This window comes from Pipra filicauda, unplaced genomic scaffold (genome assembly GCF_003945595.2).
Source record: "Pipra filicauda isolate LSUMZ 115617 unplaced genomic scaffold, ASM394559v2 scaffold119_size3216105_pilon, whole genome shotgun sequence".
Lineage (NCBI taxonomy): Eukaryota > Metazoa > Chordata > Aves > Passeriformes > Pipridae > Pipra > Pipra filicauda.
Window position 1 is genome coordinate 1378961 of NW_024103651.1, and position 14926 is coordinate 1393886.

Below are 14926 nucleotides of genomic sequence, written 5' to 3' on the forward strand. Positions count from 1 at the left end.
TTTAAAATAAATGGAGGTAAACTAGTGTGTTGTAAACACTAACTTTTCTGCAAGAAGCATGAGAGTTTTCCTTCTCTGAAAGACATTAGTGTTTGTTTTTTCCACTGTTATTTTTTTTAGTAAACTGTTAATGGGAGCTGACTTTGTTGGTATAAAATTCCAGTAGATTAATAGGCCTGGTTGGTTCTTCTGACTCAACCCTCTGTTCACAGCCTTAGTTATCTTTAGTTACAAGGGGATAAAAGTCACTGGCTCAAAGTAGAACAGAAAGTACATGTTTGAATAGTTCTGAAATTTTCTTATGAGAATCTTTAAATGTTGGAGCAGCTTCCCTAGGGAGGCTGGAGTCTCTGTCTTAAGATATTTTTCAAAACAACTGGAAAAATACCTGAGAAATATGATGTGAATAGTGTTCATCTACTTGGAGCAGAAGGTTGAACTGGAGACCTCACTAAAGTCCACTCCAGACTAATTTTGTCTGTGATTCTGAACAGGTTGTTTGTTTTGTGAGTCTGTATTTCCAAATGATGTGTGCACTGCTTAGTTGTCACATTTTTCTTTAAAAAGTTTAAGTATTTTAATAAGGTTATTTGCCTTGATTTTTTTAATTTTTTTTATGAAGAATAATTACAAATAAATGCTTGAAGGAGACTTGAAAGAATAGCAAAATACTTGAGGTGCTAATCTCTTGAAAAAATGTTCTATGTTCTATGTGTTGTGGTCAAAGAAAAATATTAGTTAGTCCTTTCTGAATCTTTATCTAGAGAGTTATAGATTGTTTTCAAGGAAAATATGTTTTTTCTTTGGCCTCCTGCATAGCACGTTATCTCTTCAACACCTTCCTCTGGTTCTGCTTTTTGCTTTTTTCTTCATCTCTCTAAAACACTTTCTGTTTACTTTGCTTCATCAATTTTGTTACCAACTCAGCTATGAAGAATATGCAGTGAAAACACGAAATTAGTATTTGTGTCTTTGAAACTGGCTCTGTTTGAATAACTTTGGTGACACTCATTTACTAAAGGATGCTGGTTTTCTGTCTGACCTCCCCAGTATGCAAGTTGGGTTTTTTTGGCTTCACTTTCCATGTGATGGCCTGGCAATCCTTAACAATGCAGATAAATGTTTGCAGCTTTCAGGTGGATGAGTAAAGCTGTGTGAAGGATATCAAACCACTGAGACCTAAGAGATGAGACAATAGTCTCAAGAGATATTCTTTACCCATTTCTTTTAACAAGATAAGACACTAAAGAGGTGTAGGTTTAGCAGCATCATTATTCTTGCATTCTCATCATGCCTGTGTATATTTAGCAATATAATGTTTTTACTTAACTTTTAAACAGATTCAAAAGATGCCAAAGATAATAAAGAAGCACCTGGGAGCGAAGATCTGGAGTTGGAGCTGGAGAATCTGGATATTAATGATGATCCACTGGAGTTGGACTGTGGAGATGAGGCAGAAGATCTTACAAAGAAGCTTCTTGATGAGCAAGGTAAAAAAAAATAGGTTTTAAGGATTCTTTTTCTTCCTTATTTGTTGGGGTTTTTTTTGAGCTTCATAGTTTTTACTTCTTAGATTTTTAGAGTGCATTCAGGAAGAATGATTGCTTTATTTATTTATTATTTATGAGACTTGGTAAATAGAAACTGCTAGGATTGTGGTCAAAAATGCTTTTGTAACAGGTCATTCAGATACCAGTGAAAAGTGTTATAAACAGGTGAATGCAGTGAAAGTTACTGATTCCTTCATACAGCTTTTAAAAATAATCAAATGTAAAGGCAGTTGCCTGAGAAGTGACTGCAGAGAGGTTTGTAGACTTCAGTGCATAAATGATTTTTCTCATCAAATGCTTAAGCTTCTAATAAAATATTTTATGGTTTTGACTTATCTTGAAATCTAAGATTCAGCTCTGCCTTTGTCTTGTTAATTGATATTTTTCTTATGATGTTAGATCTTTACAAAGCAGGATTTAAGAATTCTAACCTCTAATTACATGTGAAGGGCTGCAAATGGCACCTCTGAAAATCTGGCTGTGCTAGTTTTACTGGGGGAAACAGCAGCACAGTGTTTCTTAAGACTTTTTTCTTATGAATTACAGAGTTTTCTTTTAGTAGTACTGAATAGGAAAAAAAAGAGAAAAAATCATAGAGGAGCAAGTGAGGTGTTTTTCTTTGAGCCCAGTTTGTAAGACACACCAGGTTTGCTGCTTTGGGTTGCCAAGGACCAATGGAGATGATTTTCTTTCATTTCTGAAACAGGAAACTTGTTGTATGTCTAAAATGTGGGGGGGAAAAAAAGAATCACATCCAGAGTCACTGGCTAGAGGTTCTGTGGCTTAAAACTGAAAATCCTACCTGATTTAGTGAATTTATAATTTAATCATCACAGAATGGTTTGGGTTGGAAAGGACCTTGGGGATCATCTAGTTCCAACCTCGTGCCATGGGCAGGGACACCTTCCACTGCATCTGATCATCTTCCTCTGGACTCTCTCCAGGTCCATGTTGTTCTTACACTGGGGGCTGGATGCCTCCAGCATGTTGACCACACCACACAGCTTGGTGTCCTTGGCAAAATTCCATAGGGTGCACTCAATCCCGCTGTCCCAGGAAGAGTTAAACAGCACTGGTCCCAGTCCCAGTCCCTCAGGAATGCCAGTTGTCACTAGTTTCCATTTGGACACTGTTAAAGAGCAGAAATTTAAAAAAATGCCTAAAAATATTAAGAAATACTTTGTGGACTTGTGGGACTGGATTCTGAAAACATTCCTCAGTGAGGCTTTGATTCAACAGGATGTTTAACATGAGTTGTGCAGAGAAGGGGGATCCAGCCAACAGTTTGCCCCCAGTGTTGGTTTGTACCCTCTGACTGTGAGGGGTCCTGCATGATCGAATTCCTTAAGGAAACTCACCCCTTAGAGGAGGAGCTGCCAGCATTGCAAAGGCACTTCTCTTACCCCCACTGTGTGGGTGATGCTGTACAAAGGAGACTGAAGCTTTCAGGCAGAGTTTCTAGGAGAGAGCCCCCTGGAAGGTTCTAGTTTTGTAAAAATTAAGATGTTGACAGCAAGGGAGTCAGGGCTTTCTCAGAAAATGTGTAGGGAGAATGGAGGGCAAGTAACTGCTGCCAAAGTAGAAGATTGTTTGGTACCAATTGTTGCAGGAAATGACTTCAGGAAGTCTTTATTGTCTTCTGATGCTTTTTCTGATGTGAAAATTGCCTGCATTTCTGATTAAATATAAAGGTGTTTGAAAAGAAAAAATACTGCTTTCAGTTTCTACAGTGATCATACTGCTTTATTTGTTTTTCACTCAGATGCACTGTTACAGATAGTCTAACCATAATTGTTTAACATTACTACTTGCTGTAAATTTTTAAAAAGGGTTAATGCAATTTTAAAATGTGGTCATGATGAAAGACTGGAAAGCAAGAGGATCAGTGTGAAAAGCAAGAAATTAACTATTTTTTTGCATGAAATGCATACTTTGTTCTTTACTTTAGTGAAGGGAGCCCTGACCAGTTTAATCTCTTGTCAGTGTAAAATTCTTAATTTTCTGTCTGAAGTCCCAGACTTGCTTCAGGTACTGCACAAGAGCCTTTCTACTTGGAAAGGATCCACATACTGTTATCAGAAAACAGAATGTGAGAATATCTGTAGGTCTCCAGTGGAGGAGAGGACAGTGAAAGAAGAGATATATTTGGGGAATTGTTGAAATTTAATATGATAGCAGGACCTCTGGAAAGATTGTCTGGAAAAGTGACTGAATTATCAGAGACTTTTTTTTAAAATTTATTTCAAGGCCATTGAGCCAGTTTCAGTAGAATACTGAGGTGAGACAACTAATTGCTGTAAGGGAAAAGGAAGGAGACGGGAAGGTGTGGATATATATATATATATATATATATATATATATATATAAAAATGGAAAAAGGCATTAAACCAAGATTTACAAATTGCTGTGTTTAGGCTGTTGCATGTTAGTGAACTCTAAATATATGAGTGAGAGAGTCAGGGTTCCATTAAACATGTAAAACTTCATGAAGCTCTTTTGTCTGAGCATCTGGAACATCTTCCTTTTCTTCTTTTTACTCCTTCCTTAATGAACTCTTGTCTCTTGTTCTTCCAGCTTGTAGTTCCTGTGCAAGAGGGGAGGAGATGTTTCTGCTTTGATCTCTAGCACCTTCAGGACTGGGTGGCTGGCAGAGCTGGCAGTGTTCCTTGGAGGAATTCATAGGGTTTCTCTACCTAAGCTCAGCCCCTGCCCCCAGCAGGTTCCAAAAACAGGAGAGAAAGTCCTACAAGTAGCAACTTTATCTCTTCCTTGCAATAACTTCAAAAAGGAACTTGAGTCTTGCAGGATAAGGGTTGTTTGTACTGTGTAGCTTGTAAATACAGAGTGACTCCACCAGGTGTTGGGTGTTTTGTAGTTTACTTGGGTGTGATTCCCACCCCACCATATTCTCTATGAAGTCTGTCTCCATTTTCCTTTCAGATCCCTCTGGGTATCCTTGTTACTGCTGAGCATCCTCGAACTGAGACAAACCCAAACTTCATCGTGCTCCTTTCTCAGGAAGCAATGTTCTCTTGGGTTACTTTGGCCAAGGAAGGGTTCTTTCCAACTGTTGATGTTATGACTTGTTGTGTTATAGAGCAAATAAACTTTTCTCTAGGACTCAAAATATGGAAAATTTCTGAAGCATACCACAAGTTTTGCAGTTAGAAGGGAACTGTAGGGCAGTTGGTGTGGTGAGATCTTCATAGTTGATGTCAGAATTTTGTGTTCACCTCATATCTTACTTTTTTTGAATCTATGGATGAAGATTTAGCAACTAACCATTACAATGCACTGTGTTTGGGGAATATGATGGTAAATCCTTATATCTAGTGGCTTAAAGATGTCTACTGCTTGTTTACTTCTTTAGAACAAGAGGATGAGGAAGCCAGTACTGGATCTCATTTAAAACTGATAGTAGATGCTTTTCTTCAGCAGCTTCCAAATTGTGTCAACAGAGACCTCATAGACAAGGTACAGTCATAATTTTAATTTTTTTCCACTCGTAAAAGCCATAATGCTGGATCATATAGACCAGAAATAAAGATTTGAAGCTTTGAAATCTGTCAGTAGCTGGATTAAATTTTAATCAGTCTGTATTCCTGTCCCTGGACATGTTTTCTAACTGTGTCAGTTCCATACAAAAGTGAAAGTTTTATGATTGTTTTTAAAGCAGCTGCCTGTAGTAGGAATAGCTCTGTAAAAACCACTTTTGAAAAGCATTTTCTACTGCTTTAAATAAAACCCACTCCATTAAAGGTGAAGTACTGCATTGACTTTTCTCTTTATAGGCAGCAATGGATTTTTGCATGAATATGAACACAAAAGCCAACAGAAGAAAACTTGTACGAGCACTTTTCATAGTTCCTAGACAAAGGTAAGAACTGAAGCTGGATCCATCCATTCATTATTTAACTTAGCTATGGATTTTTTAAAACCAATGTATATTCCAAGTTACATTTGCTTAGTCCACTTATGGAATGGCTTACCCTGGAGCACGAAAGAAATATTTAGGGTTAGTGATCAGTGAATTCACCACAATATTTTGCCCAAAGTTAACATTTTTCTTAGTTAATTTATTTTTTCTCTGGTACTTGGTGTTTATAGCAGATCATTTAATCACTTTTAACCATGAAAACAACAGCAAAACCCACCTCCTACCAGAAAGGGAGGATATATTTCATTCAGGACAAGTTGCACTTTTCAGTGTGGATAGTTAGAGCAGAGTGTAGTTAAGGAAGGAGGATTTCTTGTGATATGTTAATTCTGATATAGCACACAGCCTTTATAACAGCCTTGTGTCTGCTGGAACAGCCAGTTCTAGGCCAGCCAGTTTGAGCCTCGTTTGTCCATGTACATCAGTCCAGGCAGAGTTTTTGCTGTTACTCCTTGTCTCTCCTTGTGTAAGTGGGTTTCCTGCACTTACAGGAAGAGCCTTTCTTCCAGAAATAGTTGGAAATATTAAAAGAAACATTGAATTAATTGGAAGAATAATACATTTCTCTGTTCTCTGGTAAACTTGGGCCTCAAATAGGTGAAATAATGAGGAAGTCACTTTTCTTGCTCCACCTTGCCCCATTTCTCATGATAAGTTGTTTGATGCTACTTTTAGTTTGAAGTGTTTCATGATCATCTTGGAATTCCTGTTAGAGTTCCCACTGCTTTGATTCCATTCCCTTTTAACACTGGGGGGAAAAAACATATCTTGAGTGTCTGTCTCAACATGTGTAGCTTTGAATAAACAGACTTTGGTGTTTGGTTTTCCTTACAGTTAATCACTGCTTGCACTGTGCTTTCAACCTTAATTCGAGCCTATTTCTACATCCCATCTGTAATAAGCATCTGCTGTGCTAATAAATAACCCTTAGCTGTGTCAAACCAGTGGTTTGTTTGCTGACTGGAGCCATTAACCTGACTCTACATTAAAAGTCGTTTTTGCAATTAGAAGTGCATGTAATCTTTCATTCTCTTCCGTATTCTTGCCCCTATAAATTATGGGTTTGACACCTCAGTCTTTGGAGACTTTGATAGAGGCCTGATTGTGCCTGAAATATGAATTACTGACAGAGGAGACAGGCAGTTAAGTATCTTCTGTATTAGGTGTAAAAAGGTGCTCTTCAGCCCAAATTTAAGTTGCAGAAGTAACATTTCTGTTCTCAGCCTGCTGGTATTCATGACATGCATCAAAACACAATGTGAGAAGAACTTCTTTTTCACAGCCTAGAACATCTACAACGGTGTAAATCAGCAGGACCACTTAGACTTTTGTCTTCAGCTCTCCCATGGTAGAGATTTTTCCACGTTTGCAAGATGGAAGTGGCTTGTTGTGTGGTCTGTGAGCATAGTGTGATGTTTGTACCACAGCCCTGTATTTCTTCCTGAGGGTGTAGATTCTGGCTCGCTCAAACTGATCGTTTAACTCTTGGAACCTCTTTGAAAATCCATTATTTTCTTTGCATAAGCTGCTGAAGTGTGCAGGTGATAATGACCTGGAGGAGCTTGTAGGCATTGTGCACAGCAAAAGGAGGTACTTTCAAACAGGGACAGCATAATGGCTTGTAAATTGAGCAGTGTGATTTCACAGGTGGCATGAAAGCAGAAGTGAAATTCCCAATATATTGTACTATTCAAAAAGTGTCTTTGATCAGGCTGTGATATGATCACAGTTAAGTTCCTAGAAACCCATGTAGTAGTGTCTGCATTGCCACTGATTTCTTGTCTTCCCCATGGTAGTTCCATTATCCTACAAATTTCTTTTAAAAATAATAATTTGAAAGGATTAACTTTTCTATAGAAACTCAGTAGACCTGAACAGATGGTGGGGTTGGCTCGAGGGGCTGCCACCTTCATGACAGTTTTGGTCTCTAATAGTTGGGAAATGTTAACATTCCATGTACAATTTCTTTTTAATACCTTTTTCTGCTGTCTGCTCTGAGACCTACTGGACTAGTGAATACTGGAGCTTCCAGCTGTAAGATGTTAAGTTCAGTTGTATATATCTGCCTGCATTAGTGATCCAGTGTCTGGGCTACTTAGCAGGAGAAGCAGGATGTTGACTGAGATGCTTGTTCTGAACCACAAGCAGTTGCAATATAAATACCAGCAGCTGAACTGCCCACAGATGGAGAGGATTTGAAAGGGCCATCTATCCTAATGTTTAAGTTACTGTACTACTTCAGTTGATAAAGGAGCAGTTCTGCTGTCTGTCTTGAAATCAACATTTATAATCCTTTTTGCTCTGTGTTCTGTAGCACACTGCTTCGAGGCTTTGTGTGCTGGGCATAACAGTGCTTGTGCTCTGGGTACCTCTTCACTGAGCCATGAGGGTATGTCTTGTCTTTCCATTATTGTTGTTCCATGCTAGTTTTCACTAATTCCGGGTATTTCTACAATATCTCTCCAGGATACCACGGGAGAAGAAAGCTTGTTTGGTTGTGTTTTTGAGGAGGGTTTTTTGTGAAAGGTTCAAAGGAACAGTGTCCTTGTAGGATGCAGATAAAGCAGTGTGTTTTCCAGAAGCATTTAGTTTCCAAGAGTATTAGATAATGCTGTCTAAGTCTGCCTGTTTTGTTGGCAGCCATAATGAGATATTTCAATAACAGAATAAAATTCTGTTTCTTCCCTTGAGATCGCTTTTGGGAAATGTGCAGACATGACACTTTTACCAAGAAAGGGTAGAAGTAGTTTTATGTTTGAGGAGCAATGCAGGCACTGTGAAATCAGTCATTATGTGATGTTGCCAGGGAGCTTTCCTGCTCCCACTAGGGCTGGATAGATTGGGACAAACCAGGATTCTTCGAGACAGAAAATTTAACTTGATAAAAAAGGCCATTTCTTCCTCAACTCACTGTAGATCAGTGTTAAAATACACTATCTTTGCCCTGCTCTCTTGAGTAGTGATGAATGGGTCACATTTACATTTTCAGCTGTGATTTGAACCTTCAACCCAACAGAACAGAAAGCCTTTTAAAAAGATTTTTCAATGCTAGCATCCAAGTGGCTTTCAGATTTGCACTGGAGGATTGATTTAAAATTAAATATTAGCCTTTTAATTCAGTCAGTGAATTTAATGCAGGCAGTGAGTTAACCCATACTGCTCACAGCCTTAGGGCTTTTATGTGTAATTCTTTGCTGTCTAACTGAATTATCTTCCTGTACAGGTACACATTATTTAGGTTTAACTGCATGCTACAATTTTGTTTAATTTTTTTTAACTTCAGAGAGAGAAGTTTGAAATTTCTTTTTAGGCCTTAAATTCTAAACTATTCTACACATATGCTAAGCAGTAAATAGGAGCTGTGCTGGCTTCTGATATTTTTTGCCTTTCCAATCTATGGTGATCTGGGAAAGTTGCAAGTTTGCTGACCAAGAGATCAGTTGTTCCTGTGGAAATTTTTAGCATTCTTGTTGATTGTTCTGAATTCAGAAGTTAGCTGCTTCTTAAGGATTAAGGATTAAATACTTCTGCACATTTTAACTCACAAGTTGTAAACCTCTTATGCATCTCCCTTCTTTCTGCTCTTCATTCTGAGAATTCTCAGTGGCAAGGTCCTTTGTGTCCAATTGAACTCACCAGTGTCTCAGTGGCCTGTCTCAGCTGAGGATAAAATTCAGGGATCTGCTTGAGATCAAGGAGTTTATGCCAAGGCAGAGAAATAAAAAGCACTTCTCTGGTAGCATTCCCATTCCACAGCATCCTTCTCTTCCCATGGAACAGTGTGGGTGGCACTTTGTACCTGTTCAGGCCCTGTGAATGCGCTGCTTTTGTCTGGATTATGATTATGCTGGTGAGGCAGGAGTTCTTGCTCCAGTGTTTCGTTCTTTAAGCTCTGTCCAAAAGTCCCAGAAATGAAGAAATGTACAAAACACCCCTTCATTCTTTTTGGGTATAAAATTTTGGATGCATCCATTTTACAGAGATTGCTATTAGGACTTTAATTGAGAAAAGTTTTGGTGTGGGTTGTTTTTTGTTTGTTTTGTTTAAATAAACTAATACTTGAAATTCTACAAAGATGACAAGCTCTTAGATATTTCACTGGAGTGCACTTCGTGTGATCCTGAGATCCAGAGCTGACTGGATTTCAATCCATGGTATGTGGTTAAAATGACAGTGGTCAGAAATAGTGGGTTTTTACCATGGTGGTATATATTCGGGGTGCTTAACACAGACTTCAGAGACTGACTCAACCCTGATGCCAGATCTTGCTTCATGATGTACCAGAGCAGGAAGAGAAAGCAATACTGTGGTGGGGTTTTTTTAGCTGATTTCTTCCCCTTTTCTCAAGAGGAAGAAACGCTTTTGGAGAAAACAAAGCACTGCAGGTACCAGTAGATGGTGCCACTGATACTGCCATGTCTCCACTGCTGAACGCAAACTTTGGTCTCCTCTGAGGGGGAACTGATTCAATCCCTGATTGCCAATGTCAGAGTCATTGACCCAAGGCTTTGCTTTATTATATTTCACCTATTTAGAAATGCCCGGTCTAAGTGTGGTTCCCCATGAAGAGACCTTTTGTGTCCTGTGAGGGAATAACAACAATGTGCTCTAAGACTTTAATTTTCCCCTGGGTATGTTCAGTTTACAGAGATGAAATTATTGGCTCTCAGCAGGCAGGTACTTGTTCAGATCAGAATAAAACTTTCTGGTATTTGTCTTAAAAGAGATGCCAAACAGAAATCCCCTCAGTTCGAATACACCCCCTCAGTTCAGCCACAAGTTTAGCTTTTATATCTGTGTGTGAAGTAATGAGACTTTCACTTCTTTCTGAGTTAATGGCTAAATGCTTAATAGCATGTATGGTAGTAATTTGCTGTGGGTAGTCAACCTTGAACTAGCTTGAAAAATGTAAATACTGCTTCAGTTATTAATTAACAAAAGAGATAAAAACTGTTAAATAGGTAACTGAGGTACCTGCAATGTTTCACCAGGAGTTCCATGTGCTATCAGGGGGCTGCTCAGCTATGCCTCTTTCAGAAAGTATATTCTGATACTCCTAATCCACAATTTAATACCTCACTGTCTCCTTTTCTGCATGTGGATGTGCTCTAGTGACACAGAATTAGAAAGGTGAAGGGAGGCAGTCATGGATGCTTTGGTTTGGGGTTTTGGTCTTGATGCTTTTCCAGTTTTACTTTGTGCCAGGACAAGCTCTGTGTATCAACTGTGCTTTTGGATTTTTTTGTCAGCGTTTTTTTTTCTTTTTCTTTTCCTTTCCTTAGCAGTAGGGAAAGCCTTAATCCTTCACAAAGTGTAAACTCAAGATCCATTTCTCCCTCACAGGCAATTTCTTACTTGAAGCATGAAAATCTAGGACGTTTCTCTCCGCTGAAAAACTTAGGCTTGTTCTACAGTTCATCTGTTTACTGCATTAACTTAGCAAGCTGAAAATAAACCAAAACTACTTCCTTCAGCTTGTTAAATGATATTATGAGGCCTCAGAGTGCAGTGGGTTTCTCTGCATGTAAAAGGGATGTGTGCACACAGCATAAATGGTTTGCATGAATGTGCAAAGGAAATGGCTATGAAGGCATGTAATCAAGGAGAGAGAAAGGAAAGTGAGGGAAGTTCTATAGAAAACTTGGAAATATTACCATTTGTGGGAGTACTAGCTGAAGTTTTGGGTAAAGGGTGGCCACGTCACATCTGCTGAGCTTTGTTTTATGTAGTAACTACTACATTAATTTTGAAGATTGCCACCTTAAAACTAAAGGTGTTCCTACTTTCCTGGTTATTTCCACTGCTATAAAAATCATGTTAAAACCTTCCAGTAACCAATGGAGTTCTCTGTAAGGATTTTTTGGTTTTGCCCATTGAGATGGGTCTGAATTTTGTTGGTGTCTGGTGATTTATTGAAGGTCAAATTCTGTAGCTGAGATGGTATTTGGCATTTTACCTAAGGCAGTAGCTTCCAAAGGAAATTAACTGTGAAGGATTCCAGCAGGACACGGTAGTTTACCTTTTTGTATTGTTTTTAAATTGCATTGCAATCTGAAGTGAGCCCAAAAAACTGCATGTATGGAGTCCTGTCACTATATGCACATTCATTCTTTTCATAAGTAAAATGGTACCCATATTTGTAGACATAAATGCCTTTTTGTCTATAAATTAATTGTCTATTTAATCTTCTCCTTTGTTTGCAGGTTGGATTTGCTACCATTTTATGCAAGACTGGTTGCCACGTTGCATCCCTGTATGTCTGATGTGGCAGAGGATCTCTGTTCCATGCTGAAAGGGGATTTCAGATTCCATGTATGTTTTGGTGATTTAGCTTTTTGAATTCAGATTAACCAATCTGATAAGTCATCCTTTGGTGGAAAAAAAATAACATTTGGTGTTGTAATAGAGTATTTAATTCAAATTAGTTTTTACGATTTTCATCAATCAAAATTTTCTGTTCCTCTTAATTGTATTTTTCAGTGTTGTTTCTCCTTTTTTCTTGAGTTTTGTACTCAAACTGGTTATGGTGCACAGTGATGATTTCTTCACCATATTCTGAGTTTTATGGCACAAATTTCAATTTTTGTTTCTAACACTGACATTACAATGTGTATTTATTGCTCAGACTTACTTGAACCAACTATCTCAAGTTAACTGTTCTCAGAAAAACCTCTTTCTGTTGGGGAAATACAATTTTGTATTTTGTGGATTATGTTTAGACATGCATACGTATTTGTGCTTTGTTAGTAAAATTATCCTGGATGTCAGTAATTTAAAAAAAAAAGAAAAGTCTGCACATTATTAATCTGACTTGAAAAAGCCATCAATGTTTAATATTTCCTTGAGGACTATACAAGTGACCCATGTCAAACACTACTGATTTCCCAAGCTGCTTAAGCATGTTCAGGTCAAAGTAATTTAGAAGAGCTGGGTATTTTCAAGGGCCTGAAATCAATTATTTTCATTTTTTAGGTAAGAAAGAAGGACCAGATCAACATTGAAACAAAGAACAAAACTGTGAGGTTTATTGGTGAGCTTACCAAGTTTAAGATGTTCTCCAAAAATGATACCCTCCACTGTTTGAAGGTTGGTTTTGTGATACTCCTGTGCTCCTGCATATTCTAATGTGTCCCCCTCCTATTTTCCTTCATTTACCAATTGCTGATGTTTTCTGAATTTATTACATATGGTGTTTTAAACCCTGATGTCTGTTGTTACTTGTATGAGGAGACTTTTATAGCTGTTTATGGAAGTTAGAATGTTTTCAGTTCTCTAATGGTAGGAATATATTAAAATAAATTTCCACCTTTGGACATAAACTGCTAACAATGTTCTTTGTAAATATGGCAGACATTGCTGCTTATTAATCTGCTATAACTTGCAAAACTTTCATTATGTTGATTTCAATTAATGTTTTTGCAGAAAAAAATGACAGTAAGGGGGAGGGATTGGAGGCAAAAAGCTTTTCAGTGATGCAAGGAGGGGCTTTTATGCCATTTTAGCAGGTGCTTTTGTTTGTTGAGGAGCAAAACAAATCTTTGGAAAGCATTGATCTCTGGGCACATCATCTCACTTTGCTGATAAACATGCAAACTTATCTTTGATGTCAAGTCCCAAATTAAAAAAATGTTTTTTAAAAATACAAGGTGTTTGAAGACTCACAGCTTAAGATCACTTTCTGTGAATAGTTGCTCTTCAATCAAAGCTGAATTCTTAAGACATTGTAATCATCACAACTTAATGTTCTCTGCGGTTGAAAAAGATGTTTAACGAGCTGTGTTTTTATATCAATATATACCAGATGCTTCTGTCAGACTTCTCACATCACCATATTGAGATGGCATGTACCCTGCTGGAAACCTGTGGAAGGTTCCTCTTTAGATCACCAGAGTCTCATTTAAGAACCAGTGTTCTTTTGGTAAGAGAAAACTTGTCATCTTATGGGGGAGGGTGTCAGGCACTGACTTAAAGCAATTACTCCTTTTTGAAAGTATCCTGGAGAACTCCAGTCGACCTATAAATCTGTTCGTGACTTGAAAGAAAATGTAGAAAAAGAATTGAATTTCTGAAGCAAAAAGCTATTGCTTTTGAACTACAGATAATTCAGAGATAGGGCAAAAGCAGAGGATGAGGTTGAAAGAATGTAGGAGCTGTATGTGAACATTCCTGAGATACAATTTGAGAGGACAACCAGACATGATTTCAACTGGAGGTGAAGACAATTGTGGAGGAGGTGGTTTCTATGTCCTGTGCAATGTCTGGGGTTTTAAATTTGAAGAAAAAGTTAATGAAGGCACAAGAGGAAGCAGTTTTTGAAATAGAGATTGGGAATTAAGGTAAGAGTAGAATTGGGATCTAGAAGTCTAGTAAGTACCAGCAAAGACATAAAAATTAAAAGAATTGGCTTTGGATCTTTTTTAATGGAATTGAGCCCTGAATAGTTCACTGGCTTGAGAGACAATAATAAAACTGTGTCCAAGGCAAGAGACTGAGTCAAACATGGTTGAAGAATTCCTTTAAAGATAGGTTCACTTCCTCTTGAACCTGCAGCCTCTCCTCTCAAGCTGTAGTTAATGGAGAAGCAGTTGCATACTTGGGTATATTGTACAATTTCTTTTTTCACAAAACACTGTTTCTTTCTGAACCTCTTTTGAATGTCATAACATCTGTTGGGGTGGTGTAGTCACAAGAGGAGAGAGATGGGCAAATTAACTGCAGGTTCTTGGCTCATGCTTTTTGTAGCAATGTACTTTGTATCTTGAAAGGTTTGAATCTCAATTTTCTAAAGGTTTGCCAGCTGACGTGTTTTATTGTTAAATATAGTCCTTTCCATAATCGAGTATTTTTCCCCTGAAAACACTATTCCATTATCTTTAAAAGACATTTTACTTGTTGCTGTCATCTTTTTGTAGTTAATAAAAATTTTAGAAGTCAGGAAAAGTTAAAAAGCTGCTTTTTGTAACTCACTGCTTTTAGTCTTATGCACTACAAAAGTGCTGGTTGTTAGCTGGGTTGCTGGAATCTGCTGGATGAATGCTAAACATGACCTAACTGTGAAGTGCAGGACAAAGCACAAACACTGTTTGAATAACTGAGGCTTAAAGCCTCACAAGGTTTCAGATAAGTAGTCTTTCTTATGCAGTGAGGAATCAGGAAAAGATGGAGGTGGCAAATAAGTTTGGAATCTCTATTGATTGAGATGTAAAATAAGCTAAATAGATTTCTTTTCTGCAACCATCTCAGTAGCTACATCTTTTAACATTCCCTTAAACATGGAGATTAATTTTGACTTAAATAGTCTTATGCAAATTGGATCATAGTCTTATGGTACCAGTTAGTGTGAACTGTAGAAAAGATTACTCCTGAAGCAAGCTAATTACAATCTTGTGGTAAAAATCTAAGCAAATGTAAAGCTGATCTTCTCAATGACTCTTATGGG

At 37.8% G+C, this 14926-nt stretch overlaps 1 protein-coding gene across 3 annotated transcripts in view; it reads left to right on the top strand.

The window, feature by feature from the left end:
• Positions 1-14926, top strand: part of UPF2 (UPF2 regulator of nonsense mediated mRNA decay) — a 55904-nt gene that overhangs the window by 14377 nt on the left and 26601 nt on the right. For all 3 annotated transcript variants that reach the window (XM_027728253.2, XM_027728255.2, XM_039386209.1), the window contains 6 exons: positions 1341-1490; positions 4921-5024; positions 5342-5427; positions 11691-11799; positions 12460-12573; positions 13289-13405. In XM_027728253.2, coding sequence (XP_027584054.1) covers positions 1341-1490; positions 4921-5024; positions 5342-5427; positions 11691-11799; positions 12460-12573; positions 13289-13405 — 680 coding nt within the window. The remainder of the gene's footprint in view (positions 1-1340; positions 1491-4920; positions 5025-5341; positions 5428-11690; positions 11800-12459; positions 12574-13288; positions 13406-14926) is intronic.